Source organism: Salminus brasiliensis, chromosome 13 (assembly GCF_030463535.1).
Source record: "Salminus brasiliensis chromosome 13, fSalBra1.hap2, whole genome shotgun sequence".
In the NCBI taxonomy this organism is placed as follows: domain Eukaryota; kingdom Metazoa; phylum Chordata; class Actinopteri; order Characiformes; family Bryconidae; genus Salminus; species Salminus brasiliensis.
The window spans coordinates 3,543,212-3,569,258 of record NC_132890.1 but is presented as its reverse complement, the minus strand read 5'-3'; the positions used below and the strand labels follow the sequence as shown (position 1 = coordinate 3,569,258).

The 26,047-nt window shown below is 43.3% G+C and overlaps 1 protein-coding gene across 9 annotated transcripts in view; it reads left to right on the top strand.

The window, feature by feature from the left end:
• Window positions 1–26,047, top strand: part of shank3a (SH3 and multiple ankyrin repeat domains 3a) — a 221,080-nt gene that overhangs the window by 85,418 nt on the left and 109,615 nt on the right. For all 9 annotated transcript variants that reach the window (XM_072694768.1, XM_072694760.1, XM_072694759.1 and 6 more), the window contains 4 exons: window positions 6,531–6,647; window positions 16,962–17,039; window positions 20,331–20,397; window positions 23,603–23,939. In XM_072694768.1, coding sequence (XP_072550869.1) covers window positions 6,531–6,647; window positions 16,962–17,039; window positions 20,331–20,397; window positions 23,603–23,939 — 599 coding nt within the window. The remainder of the gene's footprint in view (window positions 1–6,530; window positions 6,648–16,961; window positions 17,040–20,330; window positions 20,398–23,602; window positions 23,940–26,047) is intronic.

The window sequence follows — 26,047 nt, the reverse complement described above, 5'->3', positions numbered from 1 at the left end:
TTTGATCCATCCAGACCTTCAGGAATAGAGCAGTCCAGACCTTCAGTAATGGACTAGTCCAGACCTGCTGGAATGGAGCAGTCCAGAGTTTTAGAAATTGACTAGCCCAGAACTTCAGGAATAGACTCGTCCAGACCTTCAAGAATAGACCAGCCCAGACCTTAAGGAATTGACTCTTCCAGACCTTCCGGAATATACCAGTCCAGACCTTCAGGAATTGACTCGTCCAGACCTTCCGGAATATACCAGTCCAGACCTTCAGGAATTGACTCGTCCAGACCTTCAGGAATGGAGCAGTCCAGATCTTGACAAATAAATCAGTTGAGACTTCAACCAAGCCTCAATTATTAGCCATTATTGTTCTTGCTCTAACACACATGTGATTTAGTTTTTTACAGGCTTAGTAATCAGTGCCCGGTGCTTTGTGGCCCTGCAGGACTAGAGTTACTCATATCTAGCATGAAGCCTTTTAATCAGCTGTGTAGTTTACTGTCAGCCATGGTCAACAGGAAACTAGAAACCCCTGCATACACACACATGCTCCCACACAAAGTGTGTAATAAGCAGAGTGTGACAGGGTGAATAAGTGGATTACTGCAGTACTAAAGGCTATGAGATGATGTTTCAGAGATTCTCTCCTCATCTCTGACCACAATCTCCTGGCTGGAGTCCAGACGCACACACATAAACATACACACACACACACACACACACACTCATTTAAACAGCTTCTGTCAGTTATCAGTCTTTGGTGTGTGACATTCACAGTTTTTGACCTTTTCCACACACGCACACACAGTGAGAGAGAGAGAGCGAGAGAGCAGTGTTTTAACTGCATAGCTTTAGAATCACATTGTTCAGCTGTTTCGAACCAAACTGTGACGACTAGACGGCTGGGCCAGAACATTTCTAAAACATCAGGCAGGTCTTGTGGACAGTACCTACTAAATATGCTCCAAGGAAGGACTACCAGTGAATCAGCGACAGGGTCATGGGTGCCCAAGGCTTACTGATGCTCATGGAGGCCCCACCTCACAACTTACTGGACTTAAAAGACCTGCTGCCATCTTTAGAGCTTATAATGTTATGGCTTATCAGTGATCGATCCATGGAGGCACCACCTCACAACTTACAAGACTTAAAGAATATTTGGTGGCATCTGTACCACTCCTCCAGCCCCCTATCTCCAGCCTTGTTATTAGCTTGTGCCTAGAACCTTAAACACGGTATCGTGAATTGAATAGGGCACCAAGTGCCTTCAGGAATGGAGCAGCCCAGACTTGCAGGAATAGACCAGTCCAGACTTTCAGTAATAGACCAGTCCAGACCTGCAGGAATAGAGCAGTCTAGACTTTCAGGAATAGACCATTCCAGACCTGCAGGAATAGAGCAGTCTAGACTTTCAGTAACAGACCAGTCCAGACCTGCAGGAATAGACCAGTCCAGACCTGCAGGAATAGACCAGTCTAGACTTTCAGGAATAGACCAGTCCAGACCTGCAGGAATAGACCAGTCCAGACTTTCAGGAATAGACCAGTCCAGACCTGCAGGAATAGACCAGTCTAGATTTTCAGGAATAGACCAGTCCAGACTTTCAGGAATAGACCAGTCCAGACTTTCAGGAATAGACCAGTCCAGACCTGCAGGAATAGACCAGTCCAGGCTTTCAGGAATAGACTAGTTCAGACTTTCAGGAATAGACCAGTCCAGACCTGCAGGAATAGACCAGTCCAGACCTGCAGGAATAGACCAGTCTAGATTTTCAGGAATAGACCAGTCCAGACTTTCAGGAATAGACCAGTCCAGACCTGCAGGAATAGACCAGTTCAGACTTTCAGGAATACCCCAGTCCAGACTTTCAGGAATAGACCAGTCCAGACTTTCAGGAATAGACCAGTTCAGACTTTCAGGAATAGACCAGTCCAGACCTGCAGGGATAGAGCAGTCCAGACCTTCAGAAATGGACCAAAAGTTCTAGAGGAGGCTGAATCTGTCATATGTCAGTCTGTCTGTAAGGAGAGGACAACCTGAGAGAGACAATGAGGCCTGGACTGTCCAGAAGTAGGTTACCTACACTCCTAAACAATAAAGATGCCATAGAAGAACCCACCAGTCAAGACCTTCAAGAATGGAGCAGTACAGACCTTCAGAGAAGGACCAGGTCAGACTTTCAGGAATGGGCCAGTCCAGACCTGCAGGAATAGACTAGTCCAGATTTTCAGGAATGGACCAAAAGTTCGAGAGTTCTAGTTCTAGTGTCTGTCTTTAAGGGAAGGACAACCAGAGAGAGACAATAAGGCCAGGACTGAGAGCTGTGTTTGGGAGAATGCTGCTGGCTGGCAGCAGTGCATCCGATTTGGTAATGGGTGCATAGAGAATAGATGGCCTGGGGTTGAGTACATCTAAGTTAGAGACACAGCAGCAGCTTTAAGTGAGGAATGAATGAGTGTGTGTGTGTGTGTGTGTGTGTGTGTGTGTGTGTGTGTGTGTGATCACCACTAGTGCTCTGTGTTTACAAATTCTCACCTGAGGCAATGGTGTCATTCCCTCAATAAAATCAAGAAGAAAATGTGACAGGTGGACTATTAAACAATGTTCTACTGGCTCTGCACATTGAAACAATACACACACACACACACACACACACACATGCACACACACACTCACCAACACACGGTATGGCTCGTATGGGCGATGCCCCTAGGTTAGCAGAATCTAAGCAGTGTGCTGGGTAGAGAAGTTTGGAGGCTGTGGGCCATTTATATTGTATTGTACTAGTGTGTGTATGTGAATATAACATGCAAGTGTGTGTGTGTGTGTGTGTGTGTGTGTGTGTGTGTATGTGTGTGTGTGTGTGTGTGAGTATGCATAGCCTATATCCATACCGGTTAATGCATTATGAATTATGGGCTTAATGTATGTACTGATAGTGCTGAAGGCTAAGTGTAGTCAGGGCTTTAGAGGATGTAAGTGTATTTAAGCTCTGTTTGAAGACAGTGAGTTCATTGACTCGTGTGTGTGTGTGTGTGTGTGTGTGTGTATTTGATCTTGTACTAGTACCTCTGTAAGGACCACATGTCCTCAATGACAAGACAGGTGAGGACAGGCTGTTCAACACAAAGTAGATGTTGGATACTGAAGTTAATATTCTGATTATGGTTAGGGTTAGGTCTAAGATTAGGGTTAGTCTGGTTATGGTTCTGTTTAGTGTTAGTTATGGTTACAGTATAGTTATATGATTGGGGTTAGGTTTAGGGTCAGATTTAGGGTAGGGGTATGGGCTAATGGTTAAGGTTAGGTTTAGAGTTAGTATAGTCATTGTTGGGGTTAAGGTAAGGGTTAGGTTTAGGTCAGGGTTGTTAGGGATTAGGTTTAGGGTTAGCGTGGTAAATGTTGAGAATGTTCAGGTTCAAGTTTAGTGTAGTTAAGGTTAAGGTTAGGATTAAGGTTGGGGTTAGGCTTAGGGTTTGTGTGCTTAAGGTTGGGGTTGGGTTAAGGTTTAATTTGGTAATGTTTGGTTTAAGGTTGGGGTTAGGTTTCAGATTAGTGTGATTAGGAGTGGGTTTAGGTTTAAGGGTGGGGTTAGGCTTAGGTTTAGTATGGTAATGCTTGGGGTTAAGTTTAGGTTAGGGAAGAGTAGGGTTATGGTTTGGCTCAGGTCTAGTATGGTTAAGGTTGGGGTTAGGTTCAGGTTTAGTGTGATTAATGTAAGTTTTAAGGTTAGGGTTAGGTTTAAGGTTAGTGTGGTTGAGGTTGGGGTTAGGTTCAGGTTTAGTGTGGTTAAGGTTAGATTTAGGGTTAGGTTGGGGTTAGGTTTAGATTAATGAAGAGTAGGGTTATGGTTTGGTTTAGAGTAAGTGTTGTTAAGATTGGGGTTAGGTTCAGGTTTAGTATGGTTATGGTTAGGGTTCAGTTTAGTTTAGGGTTAGGGTTAGGGTTCAGTTTAGGTTAGGGTTAGGGTTCAGTTTAGTTTAGGTTATGGTTAGGGTTCAGTTTAGGTTAGAGTTCGGTTTAGTTTAGGGTTATGGTTAGGGTTCGGTTTAGGTTAGTGTTAGGGTTTGGTTTAGGGTTAGGGTTTGGTTTAGTTTAGGTTAGGGTTCGGTTTAGGGTTAGGGTTTGGTTTAGTTTAGGTTAGGGTTAGGGTTCGGTTTAGGTTAGTGTTAGGGTTCAGTTTAGGGTTAGGGTTATGTTTAGTTTAGGGTTGGGTTAGGGTTAGATCAGAGTTAAGACTAGGGTTAGGGTTAGACTTAGGGTTAGGGTTAGTTTAGGGTTAGGGTTTGGGTTCAGTTTAGGGTTAGGGTTAGGGTTAGAATAGAGTTAAGACTAGGGTTAGGGTTAGAGTTATGGTTAGGGTTAGTTTAGGTTAGGTTTAGGGTTCGGTTTAGTTTAGGGTTATGGTATGGGTTCGGTTTAGGGTTAGGGTTAGGGTTAGGGTTAGATCAGAGTTAAGACTAGGGTTAGGGTTAGAGTTATGGTTAGGGTTAGGGTTAGTTTAGGTTAGGTTTAGGGTTCGGTTTAGTTTAGGGTTATGGTATGGGTTCGGTTTAGGGTTAGGGTTAGGGTTAGTTCAGAGTTCAGTTAAGTTTAGGTTGGTTTGGGTAAAGGTTAGGGATCGTATGGTTAGGGGGTGGGGTACTTATAATTAAAACAAACCTGTGTGTGTGGGGGGGGCTTATGATCAGGGTTAGGGTCAGTTTGCCATTTGCCAAAGCTCTTGCCCCATTGTCTGGACTCGGTGTGTCTGAGGTTAAGCTGTGGCAACTACAAAAGACAAACGTGGTGTGTTCAGGCTGCTCTCTGTGTGAGTGTGTGGGCCCTGAGACGGAGGTTGACTCACTCTATACTGGAGACATTTTGTCCCACTGTCATTTAGCTACTCTAGAGTCCATTCACACACATCCCATCATTACACACCGTGTTATCCTCTCTCACCCATCCTCATTCTCCCTCTCTCTCTCTTTTCCTAGCTTCTCTTCGAGTTCGTCATTCTCTCTTTCACATTCTCTCTCTCTCCCACAGCAGTGAGCACCTCTTGTGCAGTTTTCGGCGCTGTTTCTCCACAGGCCACACTTCATCTGTATGCAGAGAGGGCATACTTTGAATAATAGAGAATCAAATAGTGACATTGATAATACAAAACAATTCTGCTGTCTCTTATATCAGCAGTGAGCAGAGAGAATGGTAATGGGAGAGAGCGAAAGGACAGAAGCAACAAGAGAATGACAGAGTACTAGAGAGAGAGAGAGAGACAGAGAGAGAGAGAGAGCGAGAGAGAGAGAGAGAGAGAGGAAACAACAGATTACACACTCTTTACACAATGAATTTACCACATTAACTTCTTAAGTATCTTAAACAGTGTGCAGTGCTGCGAATCCCCTCCAATTTGCATATTCAGCACATTTAAATATCTCAGATTATCCAACTAATTTAATATAAGATAAAGGCAAACATGAGTAAACACACAATGCAGCCTATTAATGACCACTCCATTTGTTAGAAAAGTTATTTATACCTTTACTATATGTCCAAATGTTTGTGGACAATCCTTTTAATGAATGCATTCAGCTACTTTAAGTTGCCCCTATGTGCACATGTACATACAGAGCTTGCCTAGACTCCCTGGAGCAGATAAACATGAACCTATTGGCACCATGCTGCCTAATGCCAGGCGTGAGCTAGAGAGGGGTATAAAGCCCCCAGAATTGAGCAGTGGAGCAGTGGAAGAACTGTGTTCTCTGGAATGATGAAAGCGCTCCATTCAAAACTTGTTGAGGAATTAAGGTGTGAGACATCCTGACCTTCTGACCTCACTAACGCTCTTGCTGCTGAATGCAATCAAATCCTCACAGCAAAGCTCCTCCAAAATCTGGTAGAATGTCTTCTTCCCTGGACAGTAGAGACAGTTAAATAGGAGCAGCTCTTTTAAATTTATGTTTGAAAGAAGCAAGCCAGCTAACAGACGTCCATGCTGGCCAACATTGCTTTAGAGTGATGAGCGGAAAGAGTGGCATGTACCAACCCAGGGAGTGAGCCAATGTGTCCCTCCTTTAGACTCCAGCCACTGATGGCAAACGACTTGTGGTAATTGATGGAACCATGAATTTTCCCCTCCATCAGAAAATCCTGAAGGAGAACATCTGCACATCAGTTCTTGACCCAAAGCTCAGCGGCAGTTGGGCTATGCAGCAGGACAGTGATCTGAAGGACACAAGCAAATTAAAGACCCTCCAATGTAGCCAAATTAAAACAATTCTACAAAGAAAATTTGTTTTTGTAGACATTCACAGCACTGTTTGCTAGAAACATGAGAGCAAAAACTGTAAAAGAAGCAGTAAAAACAATAAACAGGTAATAACACCTACGAGAGTACGACAGCACATGCAGTATGGTTAAAATGTGCAGTGTTGTTGTTTGTAGCTTAGACTGCCACTCCATGCATGAGTAGCAGGTAAGCTCTTTGCTGCTAACCCACCCACACTCACTTTTACGCTCTCTCTCTTGTATTTGTGTGTGTGTGTCTGTGTCACCAGGCCTGTCGTCATGGCCATGTGCAGCACCTGGAGCACCTGCTCTTCTACGGAGCTGATATGAGTGCGCAGAACGCTTCTGGAAACACTGCCCTACACATCTGTGCCCTCTACAACCAGGTAACACATACAGCTCTTATAATACACACACACACATTGTGTAAAGTAGGATACAGTAAATGGACAAAAGTATTGGGACACCTAATACTTGGGACTTGGAGCTGGTCCCCCTTTAACAGCAGCTCTACCAGCAGCAGCAGGTCTGGAGCTCTGCTGCAGTTACTGAGTCAGTTGGAGGCTTTTCTGCACTCTGCTCTGAGCTCAGCACTCGGCCCTGACCCCGCTCTGTAACTTTACGTGGTCTGACAGACACTCGGTGGCTGAGCTGCTCTCTGTGAGCTGTTCCTCCTAAACTCTTCCACTGTTCAATAATAACACCACTCACAGCTGATGGAGGAAGATCTAGGAGGGAGGAGATTTCACCAGCTGACTTGTTGTTGTTGGTGCAGCGGCGTCTCCTATTACATACAGAACCACGCTGGAGTTCAGTGAGCTCTTCAGAACCTCCCGTTCTTTCACTGATGTGTGGAAGAAAGGCAGACTGCAGAGCTAGGGGCATGATTTTATACACCTGTGCGAATTAGAATTTGGGGCGATCTTTATAAGACATACTTTGTACATTTACACTGAGGGCCCTGAGGAGCCAGATTCACTTCATTAGAAGGAAAACTCCCTGATTCCCTGATTTCTTAACATGGGCCTAGTCCATAACAATGTTGCATAATGTCGCTGCCATGCAAAAAAAGTTGCATCTCCAAAATAGCAGCTTTACAGGAGTAGAAAAAAAAACTTCTTAACTTTCAATGGAAGTCAATGTAAAAAGATTTGACTCCATGTCATTTCACGAGGTTTTTGCCGGACAGTGAAGATAAGCTTTGAGAGTGGGGTGAAAATAAGGCTCAGAGGATTTACTGGGGTTTTACACAGTGTTCTCCTCGATGATCCATAAGCTTGTAGTCTGACCTTGACTTTACAAGTCCACCTTCCGGATCTGACCACAGCTACGTTCGCTCCTGCCCTGTTAAATCATGTGCTCAGATGTTTTGCGGAACGTTTGAATGTTTTATGCATTGTGTGTGTGTGTGTGTGTGTGTGTGTGTGTGTGTGTGTGCTGAATGCTGAATGAATGCTACTGTAAGACCAGTCCCATTATATTCAAAGTCAAAGGGGCTTCAAACCCGAGCCTGAATGTGTTCTACCAGGATACATTTCTGCTGTACTTGGCTTTTTCATTGGCTCGTACGTGTTCTTTCCCAATGACAGTAAAGTTAAGCCCAATCTAATCTAGTCTAATCTAATCTAGTCTAATCTAATATAATGTAATATGAAGCTGCTACACTTGAAAACAGTGATACCTTGATTTCACGTCATTCAGATGTGTACATGTCATAAAATTGTGTGTGTGTGAGTGTGTGTGTGTGTATTGTGGATGTTAATAATTGTAATAATGTTTAATTTATAATAAGAAAAGACTGTACACTGTACATTCATGTTTACACACACACACACACTCTATGTCCTTCACGTCTCTTCTCTCCAGCAGAAGCGTAATGCTTTAGAGAAATCTCAAATCAGGTCAGTGCACATGATTGGAGTCAGCTGAACAAATCACATAACTCATTTACATGTTCAACAAACATACACACACACACACACACACACACACACACACACACACAAACACACAAACCCAGAGGAACAATCATCCATAAAATATGTTCATGCATTTATTAAATCATGCATTTCATGTGAGTTTGTGTACATGATGTGTGTCTTTCTGAGATGTGTATGTACACGTGTGTGTGTGTGTGCCCTGTGTATGTGTGTGTTTGTGTAATTGCAAACCATCTTAGGACCAACAGAATTATTGTTTATAATGAAAAGTTTCTGGACGCTTTCTTATCAGTGCATGCTGCTACTTTAAGCTGCACCTATTGCTGACACAGATGTGCAAATGCACACACAGCTTGTCTAGTCCCTGTAGAAAAGAAGTACTGCCAATAGAATAGGACTCTCTGGAGCAGATGAACATGAACCCATTGGCACCATGCTGCCTAATGCCAGGAATGGGCTATAAAGGGGTATAAAGCCCCCCAGCATCGAGCTGTGGAGCAGTGGAGGAGCTGTGTTCTCTGGAATGATGGAGGTGGAGCTCCATCCAGTACTTTTGGGATGAGTTGAGGAGTAGAGGATGATGAGGTGGGGTGGTGATCATCATCCAATTACTGACCTTACTAACGTTGTTTCTGCTGAATGCAATCAGCAGAGAAACATACACCTAAATATGATCCCAATGCCCTGACTGTGTATAAAAACAAACCTGTGTGTGTGTGTGTGTGTGTGTGTGTTAATGTTGACTGTATACTAGTGCTAGTTGTTTTTCTTCATTTACTCTGCTCCAATGAGATTACACTGAAGCTGACCCTGGCTAATGTAGCGTCCATCCCAGCTGAAGTCACATATATAAGCTGATCAATAGCGGAGCAAAACAACACACACTAACACGAGCACTGCCCAGCAGAAACCCCACCTCTCTCACCCCACTCTCTCTCTCTCGCTTTGTGAAGACACAGCTCACATAATCAAATAAGGCTCTGTTGAGAATATGAAATGTGTGGATCAAGTCTGGAATGGGAATAGGAGATGTAAAATAGCTCTCTCACACACACACACACACACGCACACACACATGTTGTGTGTCTTATCTTTAAAGGCAGGACGAACTACGCCCATCAAGGACAGCTCTACCAGCTGCTTAGTGCTGTATTATAGCTGGCAGTGCAGTATCCTCTCATTATTGCCCAATATAAAAAATCAATATTTATTATTTCAGCAGATTCAGTTGTATCATCTGACTCAGACGGCACACACACACACACACACACACACACACACACACTTAGACAGCACAGATGTGTGAGAGTCCTGGTATTAGCAGAGTCAATTCAACACCCTGGAGACCTCCAACAGCAGGACCACTCAACAAATACAGTGTGTGTGCAAATGTGTACTTTACACACCTAACATGTTTGTGTGTGTGTGTGTGTGTGTGTTATAAGCCTTAAAGGGGCCAGACTGTATATACACTATATGGACAAAAGTATTGGGACACCTGCTCATACATTGTTTCTTCAAGGGTATTAAAATATTGTATCCAGCTTTTGCTGGAGTAACTGTCTTTACTGTCCAGGAAAAGAAGGAGCATTGCTGTGAGGATTTGATTGCATTCAGCGACAAGTGTGTTTGCTAGTGAGGTCAGGATGTTGTATAATCACCACCTCACCTCATCCCAAAAGTATTGGATGGAGCATCCTCACCATGGAGCATCATTCCAGAGAACACAGCTCCTCCACTGCTCCACAGCTCCTCAATGCTGGGGGGGCTTTATACCCCTCTATAGCCCACACCTGGTATTAGGCAGCATGGTGCCAATAGACTCATGTTTATCTGCTCCAGAGAGTCCTATTCTATTGGCAGTACTTCTCTACAGAGACTAGACAAGCTGTGTGTGTGTGTGCATTTGCACATCAGTGTCAGCAATAATGTAACTGAAAGCAGCTGATTCTAATGCATTTATTAGAAGGGGTGTCCACAAACATTTGGACATATTGTGTATCTGGCACCAAGCAAGTGTGCGGCAGCAAATCTTTTGGTCAGTTTGTGTGAAGGATGTGCACATGCATGTGCATGTGTGTGTGTGTGTGTATGTGTGTGTGTGTGTGTCTCAGCAGTGGTGATTTATCTTTAAGGAGTGTAGAGTGTTGTAGATGAGTGTTTAGGCCTCAGCGAGATGCTGGAGTGGATAAGGAGTGTGAGCACCGAGGGGAGTGGAAGGACATTACTGTAGTATCTGACCGAGCCAGTGGAAACGGAGGGAGGGAGAGTGGAAATGTGAGTGACTCGAGGAGAGGAAAGCTGCACCTGAGGAGTGTGTAATAGAGAGACAGAGGAGAGAATCACGGTTCTCCACACCAGGGAACACACCAGTCAGGAATACAGTATTACACTGATCAGCCATAACATTAGGCACACCTGCCTAATATTGAGTAGGCATGTAACGTACAACAATCAGCCTAATATTGTGCAGGTCACCATTGTGCCCCCAAATGTTGCTGACCCATTGAGCCATTGGCCTCCACCGGACCTCTCAAGTGGTCCTGCTGTGGTGTCTGGCACCAAGACTAACATTAGCAGCAGATCTTTGAAGTCCTGCAAGTTATGGGGTGAGGCCTCCATGATCATCAGTGGGCCACCCATGACCCTGTTGCCAGTTCACTTGCTGTCCATCCCTGGAGCACTTTTGGTAGGTACTGGCTACTGCAAACCAGGAACTGGTCAGCCAAGACCTGCCTGATGTTTTGGAGATGTTTCCTTAATACCTAATATATCCCCCCTTGACAGGAGCCTCTGAAGATGATCACCGTGTTCACTTCATCTGTGGTACTAATGTTATGGCTGATTAGGCCCATCCTTTAACTATGCGTTTACTCAGACACTCTACTACACCACAGCCAACAATATCGTCGTACACAGCGGGAGTGTGGGCTCTGTCAGGCTTGATTTACTACAGGATCCGATCAGGGTCCGATTCATTCTGATATCCGATCCGGCGTTTTCCGCTGATATCAGCCCGATACGGATGCCCATCAATACGCTGGGGATATTTAGCTCCAGCTCTCCGCTGCATGTTAATCAAAGTGTTGTGCTTGATCTGAAGAGCTGTCTGAAGGCTTTCCTGGCTATTGTTTAAAAGCACACATTGAAAATCTTTTACCCCAAAGCTGGTTTAAACACCTGAGAGGTTGGAGGGCTGATGAGTGCTGACATCAAAGCCAAGGGAGAAAGTGAGCGGGGGGCTGGCACAATTCCCAAGGTAGCACTTTAATCAGTTGTTCTTTCAGTTAAGCAGTTTAGTTTTTTTTTGCAAGAACAGATGAAAAGATCAAACCAGCTTTCGGTTTACGGAGCCGTTCTCCGCTTTCCGTTTCTGTTATTGCAAAGTGATACAAAAAAGGGTGCTTATTTATGTTAACCCTTTAAAGCAAATTAGAAATTTGATTATTTAAAACTGTTTATTTGACCTTCTGACCATTTGTTTAAAAATAGAAATTAAATATCACTTTAAATTGATATTTATTTATTTATTTGATTTCAGATTTCTTGACAAATCAGACCTTTTGAGCAAAATGTTCTAATTTGTTAAATATGGCAAAAAGAAAGTGTTATTTAATTTCATAGCTAACACAAAACTGTTTAACCCCTTATATTCTGAGACATTGTATTTAATATGATTATTATTATTATTATTATTATTATTATTATTATTATTGTTATTATTATTATTATTATTAGTAGTAGTAGTAGTAGTAGTATTATTATTGTTGTTGTTGTTGTTGTTGTTATTATTTGCACAACCTGGTGTAATAAACAGAAGCTAGATCAAAGAAAACACTCAAAAAAGAAGAGAAAATGTTCAGGTAAAATAAAGTAAAAACAGTGCAAAGTTCTTAAAAATCTAAATATTAATTAACATTAACACTGAATAAAATATCAACCAAAATTACGAAACCACAAATGTTTATTTTTTAAGCTGATGACACTAGTAGTTTTTAGATGGTGTGAAGATTGAAGGTAAGAAAGTGTGAACTGTCCAGTTGATTAAAGATCTTCTAACTGATTAAAGATCTTGTAGAGTGACGCTGATCTCGAAAGTTGTTCTGAAACCGATGTCAGAACAGTCAGGAAGAAGGTTATAAGGAAAAGAGAAAATAAACTGGCCTATAAGTGTTTTCACCCAGTTCACACCCTCTCTTCCTGAGTTTTGAGCGTCAGGATTAGGTCTGGATCAGGCCGAGTCGAGTGTAAATTCACCCAAGACTCCGTCACTCAGACCCCTTCAGCAGGAGGTCTGGTACACATTTGAACCCCGCTATAGCCGTATGAACACCTCCGTCTCTCTAAGATGCACTCCACCACCACAACCCCTCCAAGTAAAACCAAAACTCCTCCCAATACAACTAAAACTCCTTCCATTACAACCAAAACACCAGTAATAACTGCCACATAACACAGACATTTGCATATTCTCTCCCACATAGCCATCAGTTTTCAGTCGGACTAAGTGGAGACGCATTTGACTAACGAGTGCAAACTCATGTGGCTAAAATCTTCTCAGGGTGCAATCCAGATACTGGTCACATCACTTCATGGTGTAAACGAGAGTAGCTAAAGGGTTTTGGGGAAAAAGTGGACGAGAGCTTATGCAGTAATTAGCCCAAATAATATTACAATTATTATTTCAAACTCAGAAATCTGTATGTACTTTTCTGGTGCACGGATAATCCACTAGGAGGCAAGAAAAACAAACAAAAAACGTGTGTCTTATTTATCTTATTTATAATTATTTATTACATGTTGTTATTATTAAAGATTATATAATAATGGTATTATTGTATTATTAATTAATTAATTAATCTAGTATGATACACTTGGCTTTAAAGGGTTTAAAGCTTGTAGAACAGCATAGGTGTCTCCCAATATTTGACTGACGGTGTCCCTTGTGTGTGTGTGTGTGTGTGTTTACGTGTCTGTGTGTGTGTAGTAAGACCTGGTAATTTCACAGAAGATGAATGGGTAACTGTTTACGGTCAATTTTAACTGCAGTCATAAGCGAGCTAATCACAGCTGCTTTACGGCCCAAACAAACACACATGTAATCGAACAAAGAGGCGAGACGTGCAGCTCTTGTGCAGTCATTAACAGTGCATCATGCATTTACGACCTTCGCAAGCACCATTAAGCTCAACTCAGCCATACACACACACACACAAACAGGGACAGAACGAGTGAGACACACACACAGTCCATCTACTTTCTAACCTTCCAGGCACAATTCTTCACTCCTACGCAGTGACGTCCACTGTCTCTGCCCAAGGCCTGTCCAGCTGGACCATCCAAAAGGCTCTACAGGCTGACATGAGTGTATTCAGTTCTGTTCTGCCATATTATTAAAACCACTGACAGATTACATGAAAAACATTGAGGATCTGGTTCCAGTGGCACCTGTGAAGTATCAGGATCTACATATTAGGCTTGGACAAGAACCAAACTGTGCTGGCTTGATGACTGGGTCAGAACATCTCTAAAACATCGGGCAGGTCAGGTGGGGTGTTTCCGGTATGCAGTGGTCAGTACCTACCAAAAGTGATACAAGGAAGGACAATCGGAGAGGCTCATGGAGGCCCCACCCCACAAGTTAAAGGGCTAAAAGTCCATAGGACACCCTTAGAGGTCTTGTGGAGTCCAGGCCTTGGTGAGATACACTTTATGGACAAAAGTATTGGGACACCTACAGGAGCTTTTATGACGTCCCATTCTAAACCCATAGGCTTTAATATGGAGCTGGTTCCCCTTTAACAGCAGCTCTAACAGCAGCAGCAGGTCTGGAGCTCTGCTGCAGTTACTGAGTCAGTTGGAGGCTTTTCTGCACTCTGCTCTGAGGAGCTCAGCACTCGGCCCTGACCCCGCTCTGTAACTTTACGTGGTCTGACTGACACTCGGTGGACACTGAGCTGCTCTCTGTGAGCTGTTCCTCCTAAACTCTTCCACTGTTCAATAATAACACCACTCACAGCTGATGGAGGACGATCTAGGAGGGAGGAAATTTCACCAGCTGACTTGTTGTTGTTGGTGCAGCGGTGTCTCCTATTACATACAGAACCACGCTGGAGTTCAGTGAGCTCTTCAGAACCTCCCGTTCTTTCACTGACGTGTGGAGGAAAGGCAGACTGCAGGACTAGAGGCTTGATTTTATACACCTGTGCCAATAGGACTGAATCAGACACCTAAATTCAATGATTCCTAGGTGTGTCTCAATGCTTTTGTACATATAGCGTGTTTTGGTGGCACAAGGCAGGTGTTGCAGCCTTGATTGGCGTCTCTGAACTTTGATCAATTAAACATTTCACCATAAAACCTAAAGCATCAAGCCCATTCAAACCCACATGCATAATGCATTAGTGGACTGTATATATCACAGCATTCATGCATATATTCATGCCATGCATTGTGTTTATCATCGCTGATCGTCTTGTTGGGGCTCATTTTTCAGATCTCGCTTGTAGGACCTCATAGATCCTCATTCTTCCTCTATCAGATGGGAGATAAGGACCAGTAGCCCTTACACCAGCATGCACACACACACACTACTCACTCACCCGCACATCCAAGTGCACACAGCTGCATTTGCATGATTAAGCTGAAGTAATAACTTTGGGCGATGGAGTTGAGCTTCATTAGCGATTTTAGTTACCGTGGTTAAACACTCTCCACAGCATTCTCGCTCTGAAAGGCCCCCTGCATTATTCAGCAGGCCAGTTAATGTAATTAAACATGCAGTTCCAGTCACTGACTTTCTGCCTCCCAGGCCTTCTCCGAGGCTACCTGTCACCGCTGAGGCGGCACAGAGAACTGCCATTTCACAGTTTCACCAGGAGAGGGCACCTACTGACTGCATCTGTACTCCAGTTACATCTACACTGGGCAGAGGGTGATGGAACTGGTTGAACTGTTGGATGGTGTCTAGATGTCTTTTTGATGCCATGCTACTTGTCCAGAAGCAGCATAGCAGACAGAAGCCAGTCTGCTGTTTATGACTAATGCCAAAAATGGCAAAAGCATGTCCTTCCAGGAGAGAGAGAAAGAGAGAGAGAGAGAGAGAGAGAGAGAGAGAGAGAGGTGCAATTGAGGGAAAACTGGGGGTCTTGATAGTCCCAGTATGATAGAGCAGCTCAATCATTACTCTGTTAATTCTGTCTGTGGCTGAAATTACATATTGATTTTTAGCCGGGCTGCACGAGAGCTAGGCAAATGCAAACCTCTGCTTTATCTCCTATGTATCACACAAACACACACACACACACACACACACACACACACACACATCCTTACACTGTAGATCGTTAACATGGCAAGGGGTTAAAACCCTCCCAGCTTTATATTCTAGCATTAGAGCGAGCGAGAGAGAGAGACGAGGAGAACGATTTTTATGCTTCTACATCTGTGATGTTTGTGTATTTATTTATTTGTTTGTTTATTTTATGTATTTAATTTGTGCAGTATGTATGTATTTATGTATTTATTTCCTTTTAACATGTTAAATATTTTAATTCTGTTTACTTTATGCTTTGTGTAACTTAAACATCAAGTGATTGAAGTGCCATAAATTAAACTGAACTGAATCAAATTTAACGTCATTGAATCAAATTAAACTGAACTGAACTGAACTGAACTGAATTGATCTGTACTGATCTGATCTGATCTGATCTGATCTGATCTGATTTGATCTGATCTGAACTGAACTGAACTGAATTGATCTGTACTGATCTGATCTGATCTGATCTGATCTGATCTGATCTGAACTGAACTGAACTGAACTGAATTGATCCGATCTGATCTGATCTGATCTAATGTGATGTGATCTGATCTGAACTAAACTGAATTGATCTGATCTGATCTAATGTGATCTGATCTGATCTGATCTAATGTGATCTGATCTGATCTGATCTAATGTGATCTGATCTGATCTGATCTGAACTGAACTGAATTGATCCGATCTGATCTGATCTGATCTAATGTGATGTGATGTGATCTGATCTGATCTAATGCGATGTGATCTGATCTGAACTAAACTGAATTGATCTGATCTGATCTAATGTGATCTGATCTGAACTAAACTGAATTAATCTGATCTGATCTGATCTAAATTGAATTCATCTGATCTGATCTGAACTGAATTCATCTGATCTGATCTGATCTGAACATGAATTTCATGTTTCTGAACAGATCAGAGATATTGAGGGTTGAAGGAGGTAGATGTGTGTAATTTGTGATTAAACATTTACACACTCTCTCTCACACACACACACTCATACACACACTATCTCACACACACACACAGCTCTTGAGGAGCAGGTGGAGACCGCTGTAATATTCCCCCACTAACCACCACAGTTAGGAAACTAGGACACAAATCCCAGCAGACCTACGCTCACTTTAAACACCTCTAATGTGTGTGTCTGTCTGTCTGTCTGTCTGTCTGTGTGTGTGTGTGTGAGTGTGTGTGTGTGTGTGTCTGTGTGCGAGAGCAAAAGAACGTGTGTGAAAACATGGCCAATGCTCAGGGACACACAGACAGCTCAGAGTGAGCGAGGGATCGTGCCCAGATGTTGGCTGCTCTTTCCTGGCCTTTTAAACTCTCACTGCTGCTCCGAGCCGCCCAGGGAGGGACTGTGACATTAACACAGCTACATGATAGTGTCTCTCTCTCTCTCCCCCTCTCTCTCTTTCTCTCACTCTCTCTCTCTCTCCCTCCAGGATAGCTGTGCGCGAGTTTTGCTGTTCAGAGGGGCGAATAAAGAGATAAAAAACTACAACAGCCAAACTGCCTTCCAGGTGAGACCAAAGCCTCCGCTCAGTCAGACAGCCCCAACCTCTCGCTGCAGGCTGCCTCTCTGACACGCCACTGTTTTAACCACTGGGCCAGTCCTGCCCTTGATTTGTTGACACTAATGCTTATCATGTTGGATGAATTGATATTTGGGGGTGGGGGGTGGTTGGATCGGTGCTGGGACTTTTCTCTCAGCTGAATGCTCTCAGCTCTTCTGCTGAGAAGCCTGACTAACCGAATCATCAGGGGCCTGTCTCAAGGTGCGCGAAGCCTTTTTTTAGCCGCTGACATCATGACACAGAAGGAAGCTGCCGTGACCCAGAATTTGAACCAACCGGTGATGTTATCTTGGTGCTGAAGGCTTGAAAGGCTGGGATTTTAAAGGGGCAGCGGCATCGGGAAGTGAATTGTCCGTTTAATTTACTACGTGGACACCAGTACTCCGGTTTAGGATTAGGATCTGATTATCTGATTAAGTGCTCGTGTAAACTCTGTATACTCTGATTTCTTAGATCGGACTAAAGCCATTCTTGGATTTTAGGGTATTCAAACAAGAGGGCTGGACTTCAAACAAGAGGGCTGGACTTTCACACTGTCGTCGGATTCCTTATGTGGGAATAATGCTCATTTCTAAGCTCAAAGCGAACACACTTTAGATCAGACACAATAAAGCGCAGCCAATCAGAAGAGATTTCATTTACATACACCGATCAGCCATAACATTATCACAGCTGAAGTGAATAACATGTATTATTCCAATGCTTATGGTTCTAATGCCAATGGTTCTAGTCTACATAGTAGGCAGCAAGTGAACAGCCACTTTGACAAGAACCCAACTGTGATGTTCTAGACGTCTGGGTCTGGGTCAGAACATCTCCAAAACATCAGCCAAGTCTTGTAAGGGTGGTCCCGGGGTGCAGTGCTCAGTACCTACCAAAAGTGGTCTAAGGAAGAACAACCAGTGAACCAGTGACAAGGTTTAATGTCATGGGCACCCAAGGCTCATTGCTGCTCCTGGAGGCCCCACCGTACACCTTAGGAACGTTAGTCTTGGTGCCAGATACCACAGGACACTTTCAGAGGTCTTGAGGAGGTATGCCTTAATGGGTCAGAGCTATTGCTTTTGGTGGCATGAGAACTACCTGTGGTAGTTTTAGTGTTATGGCTGATCAGCATTAATAATACAGCATTTAGACTATGTTGGACACCTTCAGAGGCCTTGTGGAGTCCATGCCTTGACTGGTCAAAGCTGTTTAGGCGTTTCCACAGCTGGAAATCATAGAATATTAGACGGGTGGTTTTAATGTAATGGCTAATCGCTGAAAATTTGGGGACCCATGGAATATGTGACCTGCGTAGACTGATATCTGGATGCTGTATGAAGCTGTACTTGCCATCAGCATATTGATGGTGGCGTCAGGCATCTCAGACATGGCGATGCAAAGCTGTCGCTCCCTACTTGAACTCATGCTCCAATTGACATTGACACAGATTTCCAGCACAGATCAAAGTTAATTTGTTTGTACATAGGGAGAGAGGGGGGGGGGGCAACATGGCGCTGCTGCACAAACCAACAGAGGAGCCATTAGACAGCTGCCAAAGTCAGATGCAGCCCTTTAACGAAGAAAAGCTAATTAGCCCTCATGTTCACACTGAACAACGGCGAGAGAACAGAGAGAGAGAGAGAGAGAGAGAGAGAGAGAGAGAGAGAGAGAGAGAGGGAGAGGCAGAATGTTAATTGTGCTGCTGATTTATGTATTGTTTGTGTGGCTGTGCCATGTTTCCATACCAACTGTAAACTCGAGCTGCGTCTACAGTTGCACTCCTGTGACCCGTGTTGCAGGACGCAGCGCTCTAGTTTGAAAAGGCACATTAAATGTTATGCAATGTTATTATAGGTATGGTCATGTGACCTTGTGAGTGGTCAGGTTGGGTGTAACCAGGTTGCCTGTTAAATATTATCTTGGAACATCTAACTGTATCTAACTGTACTTAAAGCTACAGTACGTAGCTTTTTACAGTAAAATAGCAGCTTCAGAGTCATGTTGACGCTCCCTTGACTGTCATTACTCTGGGCTCAGCACGCTTCCCACTGCACTGTGGAGGTTTGGTGGTGGAGCTGCAGGAGGAGAACCTCTCTCCAGAACTGCTGTATAGCGCTACAGAACCCATAGAGTCATATTAGTGTAAAATCCTGTACTATTACTCTACCGCCTCAGTCCACATGCTTCTCTACCTTCAGATCAAGCTTCTGGAGCTCTCAGATTGTCAACAAATGCATGTGAAAAGCGAGTCCTTAAGTGATGGTTCAAAGGGCAAATTTCACTGCTGACTGTAGGGGGAGTCCAGGAACAAGAACACCAAAAAAAAAAAAAAAACACAGAAAACACATATTATATTAATAAATATTTATTTATTTGTTGTTTTTGTTTTTGGATCTTATTTTTAAGTCATAAGACTATTTTTAAACTATTTTTTCCTTTTTCCAATTTACATTTTGACATAATATATCATATAAAAAAATAAATAAAAATGAATAATAAAAATGAATAATTATTAATAATAATAATAATAATAATAACAAAACAACAACAACAACAACAATAATAATAATAATAATAAATGAATAATAATAATGATAATATTGTTTATTATTATTATTATTAATAATAAAGGGAAAACACCAACCAAACAGAAATAAACTAATTGTATTAATAAATCAGTGACTGGACTCCAATGCTCAAAAAAATGCATTTTTTTTTCTTAATGTATGGGTTACTTGCTCCATTTGGTAGATATCCCAAACCTTTTGGATCCATAGGTTATATGTGGGGGCGCCTGGTGTCATCTACTTAATTGTAATGCACTTAAAAGCTACTGTGTAGTTTATTTGGGTTTTTTTCACAAGAATACCATTAAATAAAATTTAGGGACGCCCCTGATCCATGCATATCTAACAGATTGGGTATCAGGATCGGGCGATTGATCGTAAATTAATTGAAACTGACATTCAGGACCTCTAATCAACATAATGTTGTCTGTGTTGATTATTTATAATATAATAATATATTTATAATATAGAAAATATAATTATCTTTGATTAATTAGGCTTGTAATGTGAATATAGTCCCGAAGAACAGGATCGGGACATCTCTAGTGAAATTTTGTCATAGGCCCTGTACTTTACCTTAAGTTCATCACGTTGGTTTTTTTTTAAGACTCTTGCACACACACAGGTGTGTCACTTATTGATATGCAGTAGCTCATTTATTGATATTTCTCTTTTTGTTGTTCAGGTGGCTATCATAGCTGGAAACTTTGACCTGGCAGAAATTATAAAAGTTCACAAAGCATCAGATGTTGGTGAGTATGTGCTTATTTTTTTGTCCAAAATAAAAATCCTCAAACTAGCTTCAAACATAATAAAATAAAGTGCATTTCCTATAGTCCCCTACAGTGTAAACAACTCATCCAGTCTTGTGTATTATACACTTCATGGACAAAAGTATTTGGACACCTGCTCATTCACAATTTCTTCTGAAATCAAGGCTATTAAAAAGAGTTGATCCTGCTTCTGTTGGAGTAACTGTCTCTACTGTCCAGGGAAGAAGGCTTTCTACTGGATTTTGGAGGAGCATTGCTGTGAGGATTTGATTGCATTCATTGACAAGAATGTTAGTGAGGTCAGGATGTCAATGAATGATGATTGCCATCCTACATCATCCCAAAAGCATTAGATGGAGCACCATCCATCAGTCCAGAGAACTTTGTACCCCTCTAGCCCACGCCTGGCATTAGGCATGGTTATGTGGTGGTACTTCTCTACAGGGAGTGCATTTTCACAACTGTGTCAGCAATGGGTACAGCTTGAAGTAGCTGAATGCATTCATGAGAAAGGGTGTCTACAAACATTTGGACATAGAGTCTTTTTCATTTTAACATGATTAAAAATAAAGGTGTATCAAAGGGTTCTTTGAGCAGTCCCATAGAAGAACCAGCTTTGGTTCCTTAAAAGAACCACCCTGTTTGGACCACCAAGGTTCTTGATGGAACCAAAGGTGGTTCTTGTGTAGCGTTGCTCAAAGAACCCTTTGAAGCACCTTTATTGTTTAGCAGGAACCATTAATTGTTTCCTAAAAAGTCCAGATCAAAGCCATTGTGAGATCAGACACTTACCACTCAACCAATCATGTGCCAGTAATTTCCCAAGGTGCTCAGAGTAACACTAAAGCTAAAGCCACCAATGCTGGCGGATTCAGCAGGCAGTCACTGAAGGGGCACATCTATTCGTGCGAAGTGTTGACATCATGGCACAGAAGCAGCGTTCACCTCCCCAGGCTCAAGCAGATGTTCAGATCTGATTCCAGCCAATGATAGCCCAGCTACACACGTCCCTGTAGCTTATCCACTAAACTCCGGCTGAAAGCCACTGGAAAAATGTCTCTCAAAGAAGGGAACGATGGGGTTTCATCATGAGGATTCAGTGGTGTTACACTCCTCACCTGTTTCTCTTCCTCTCTCGGCCTGTATCTATTTTCTTGGCTCTCTCAATCTCTGATTTTCTTTCTTCCTCTACATCCTTCACTCTAAGAGAGGGAGAGAGAGTGAGTGAGTGAGTGTGTGAGAGTGAGTGAGTGTGAGTGAGGGGTCTCTGTGTGTGATTGGACATTTGGCCTTTTCACCGAGGATGGATGGCGAGTGGGGAAGAAGATTTAAACCCATTTTAGAGAGAAAGGCCTTGAGTGGATGTCTTCACTTCTTATTTGGCCTCAAGAGACCTTACTGCACAATTCAGATACCAGGAACAAATTGCTCACCTTTGGTGGCGTACTGTACACGGTTTATTCCAACAGCTCAACTGCTGTGACTTTTCATTTGATATAGTGACATTTTGAGAGAAATATTAATGCAGCTGTTCTGAATCATTGCTGTCATGCAAAAACCTTGCATCTTCATTTTTGCTGTTTTTCACTTTTCTGCATAATGTGATTTTTCCAGTTATCCTGTCAAAATATTATAATGAATGGACCAATAGAAATGGTCTAAAATGACTCTAAAACCACATGCTTCTCTACCTTCAGATCAAGCTTCTGGATCTCTCAGCTTGTCCAGAAAAGCATGTGTGCAGCTATCCATGAGTTGCCGCTCAATTGCGTTTTGTATTTACAGCAGCGGAGTTAAAGTGTCTTACTCTCCCCAACAGTAGGGGGAGCCCAGGAGCAGAAAATAGTGTATATGCGTGTAATGCAAAGAAATGCAAAGAAAAATAACATTTCAATTATACAGAGATGCGAACCAATTTAAACGACATTCTGCCCCAAAGTTGACCAATTATGAGTACTGTAATTTTTGAAAGCTGTAGCACAAACACTTAGTGTGGAAAGTCTAAACTACAGAGACCACTTAGCTGCAGATGATGGCAGGTGGCATCTTCAGGCTGAAAGGATGCCAGTGATGAAAGGGTGCATTAGAGTACTGTGGTGACTGACAGGCTAAGCACACAAAATGCACTGTACTTAAAAATGGCTTTTATGGAGTGACTCACAGCTTTTCAGTCAGCCGTGAGAGACAGAGAGAGAGAGAGAGAGAGAGAGAGAGAGAGAGAGAGAGTATGTGAGGGAGGAAGAGAGAGAGAGAGAGAGAGAGAGAGAGAGAGAGAGAGAGAATGTGAAGGAGGAAGAGAGAGAGAGAGAGAGAGAGAGAGAGAGAGAGAGAGAGAGAGAAATGAGTACTAAGACCACTAAATGGTTACAGGAATTAGCGCCACCAGTCAAATCAGGAGGATTTTCTTTGCAGCGAAGATGGAAATTCCTGCCTGTTGCTCTGACTGGCAGAACTGAGCCGTGATCACCACAGAACTTCATGTAATGTCTGATTACAGAGAATCAGACATTACAGTGCCAGCAGAACACACTGGTACCTGTCCATAATGAAGGAAATGTGCGTTATAGCGGCACTGTATGCATGTTGTTATAAAGTAACTTACACTATATGTCCAAATATATATGGACACCCCTGCTAATGATTGCATGCATTCAGCTACTTTAAATCGCACCCATTGCTGGCACAGATGTGCAAATGCACACACACACACACACACACACACACACAGAGCTTGTCTAGTCCCTACTGCCAATAGAATAGGACTCTCTGAAGCAGATCAACATAAAGACTATTGGCACCATCTTGCCTAAAGTCAGACGTGGGCTAGAGGGGTATAAAGCTTCTTTTTAGAGGGGTATAAAATTCTCTGGGATGATGATGGTTGGTCGAAAGCCTTCTTCTCTGGACAGTAGAGACAGTTACTCCAACAAAAGCAGGAGCAACTCTTTTTAACACCCTTGATTTCAGAAGAAACAATTAAGGAGCAGGTGTCCCAATACTTTTGTTCATAAAGTGTCACATAGCTAAAACTAAAATAATGTGTATGCAGATATGTAGTAAATAATCAAATGCCAGAAACCTCATAATGCACTTAGGCCTCCATTTTTCACAGCGCCAACTGGTGGCCATACTTGTCCAAGCTCAGAAAACGAGGTAATAATGTCTGACTGATTGTGTGTTTCAGTGCCTTTCAGGGAAACGCCCTCCTACACGAACCGTCGGCGTGTGACTGGAGGCGGGACTCTGACATCATCACGCTCGCTGCTTCGCTCCGCCTCCGACAACAACCTGAACGGGGCGGATCCTGGCCCCACCCACTCTCCAGTGCCCTCTTTACGAAGCCTGCCCCCTCTCGCACCCCCAGGGGGGGAGGCGGCGGACGGCAGTCTGCAGAGCACCGGCAGCTCTCGCTCCTCCCACTCCCGCTCGCCCTCCCTGCACCGCGTCACAGAGGAGCCCGACACACACGCCCTGCGCCGACACCCCCCATACACACACAGCCACAGCCGCGGACGCCTCAGGTGAGCGTTCAGACCGTAGGCACACTGATAACACCCTTGGGTTCGAACCTTTTACACTGCTGTTCAAAAGTTTGGAGTCGTGCGATCAGCCATAACATTTTTAGGTCCTTCTCATGCCACCAAAACAGCTCTGACCCATCCAGGCATGGCTTTCACAAGGCCTCTAAAGGTGTCCTGCTGTGGTACCTGGCACCTGAGTCCCAGAGTGTCCAAAAATTGGTTCGGCGGCATCCCTAGTTTTAATGTTATGGCTGATTTATGTGCTTTCTAAACTTTTGAAGCGTCCCTGCGTTCGCCCCCTCCTCAATAAAATATTGAATTGTGTCCGTAACATAAATCTGTGAGGGCTGTCACTCGGACACTGGAGTCACATGAGGCACATGAGGCGCCGTACGAGCTGCACGCTGCTTCCAATTTATAATGCTATTGAAATATTTATTATATGTATTAATGAGACAGCGCCGCTCCCAGCCTTTGAACTACGGGGCAGACTGGTGACAGAGAGCCATGTGCTGTATTCTTATTGAATCGTGCTGCAGTATTGTCCTCGGCCTCATGCTCGTATTTATTGCGGGAGGATTACAGGGAGACTGACGTAATTTCGGAGCTGAGTGGGCATCGCGCTTTAGAAGTGTGTGTTACTTCGGGGGGGGATGCTTTCATTTGAAATTCAGGCTCTTCATAGCACATCTTATGTAAATAACGAGCGCTCTGAATAATTCAAGGAGTTACTGGATATTATTGCCTCAGTAGTCCGTGTCACCTTTGACAGTGTGGCTCTTTTTTCTCAAGCTTTGACCCAGCCAGACTATTGTTCTGCATGCATTATGCATAAAGTGTTGATTTCTGCATTAACGGTTCTGGTACTGTGAAAAAACAGTACCAGTATCTCCACCTCATTTTGTTCCTGTTTCACTAACGAACACTCACACAAACACACAAACACACACACACACATATAGACATATACACACATATACACACGCACAAAACGAGGTCCTGAGGGTTGTAAGTGTTTGCTGTGTTCTGTCCTAGTTGTCCATCTGTCAGTATGCACTGAGATCCCGTCCCCACATAATCATCACCACCAGCACCTCCTATTATCCGAGGGTGAGCAGACAGGGTGAGCCATGTGTGTGTTAATAAATGTGATGGTCAAGGTTTCAGCAGCAGCTTCTGCCCCTGGGGTCAGTCTCTCTGCAATAATATCGCATTGTCCATCATCACCCCCCCCCCCAACCCCCCTTTCTCTCTCTTGCTCTGGTCATTTGCCCTGTTTCTGGCTGTGTCCACCTGTCTCTCCCCAAGGTAACTGTGGTGACCAAGGGAGTGTGTAATTAATGGCACCGTCAGCCCCACCCACTTACTTCCTGCCCGTGGTCAGGTGTGAGGCTATGGCATGCTCTGCCGTCTAAACATTTCCAAACTTCTCAGGGTCAGAGAGGTCAGCGACAGAAAGCACTTCTGTCAGTGAAATTATCTGTTTGACCACTGATGACCAGCAGGAAAGCAGAAATTTAGATTCCATTGAATGGAAGATCAGCCATAACATTAAAACCATGCCTAGCATTGGACAGACGTTGAATTTTGGAGTTCCTCTCAAAGAACGTCTCCTTCTTTCTTCTGCACTGTGAAGCTCTTGAGCTTAATCAGCCCCTGCTAGAGCTGCCCCGATCAACTGTAAGTGCTGTTCTTGTAAACCAGTGTTGGTCTATGAAGACAGCCTGGCTGAATACCTGACTTTGTGCACCTTGTGGCCAAACCCTGACATAGCCGAATCCATTAATGAGTAGGAGTGTCCACATACTTTTAATCATGTAGTGTATGTGCCTATAATCAGAGTATGACAGCAGTCAGTTGGACGTTACATACAATATGTGGACAAAGGTATTGGGACACCTGCTCACTTCTTGTTTCTTCTGAAATCAAGAGTATTAAAAGTAATTAAAAAGTAATTTATCCTGCTTTTGTAGGAGTAATGGTCTCTACTGTCCAGGGAAGAAGACTTTCTACTTGATTTTGAAACATTAATGTGAGGATTTGATTGCATTATGCAACGAGAACGACGATCTGTCCAATTTTGGGGGATTCTATACCCCTTAAGCCCA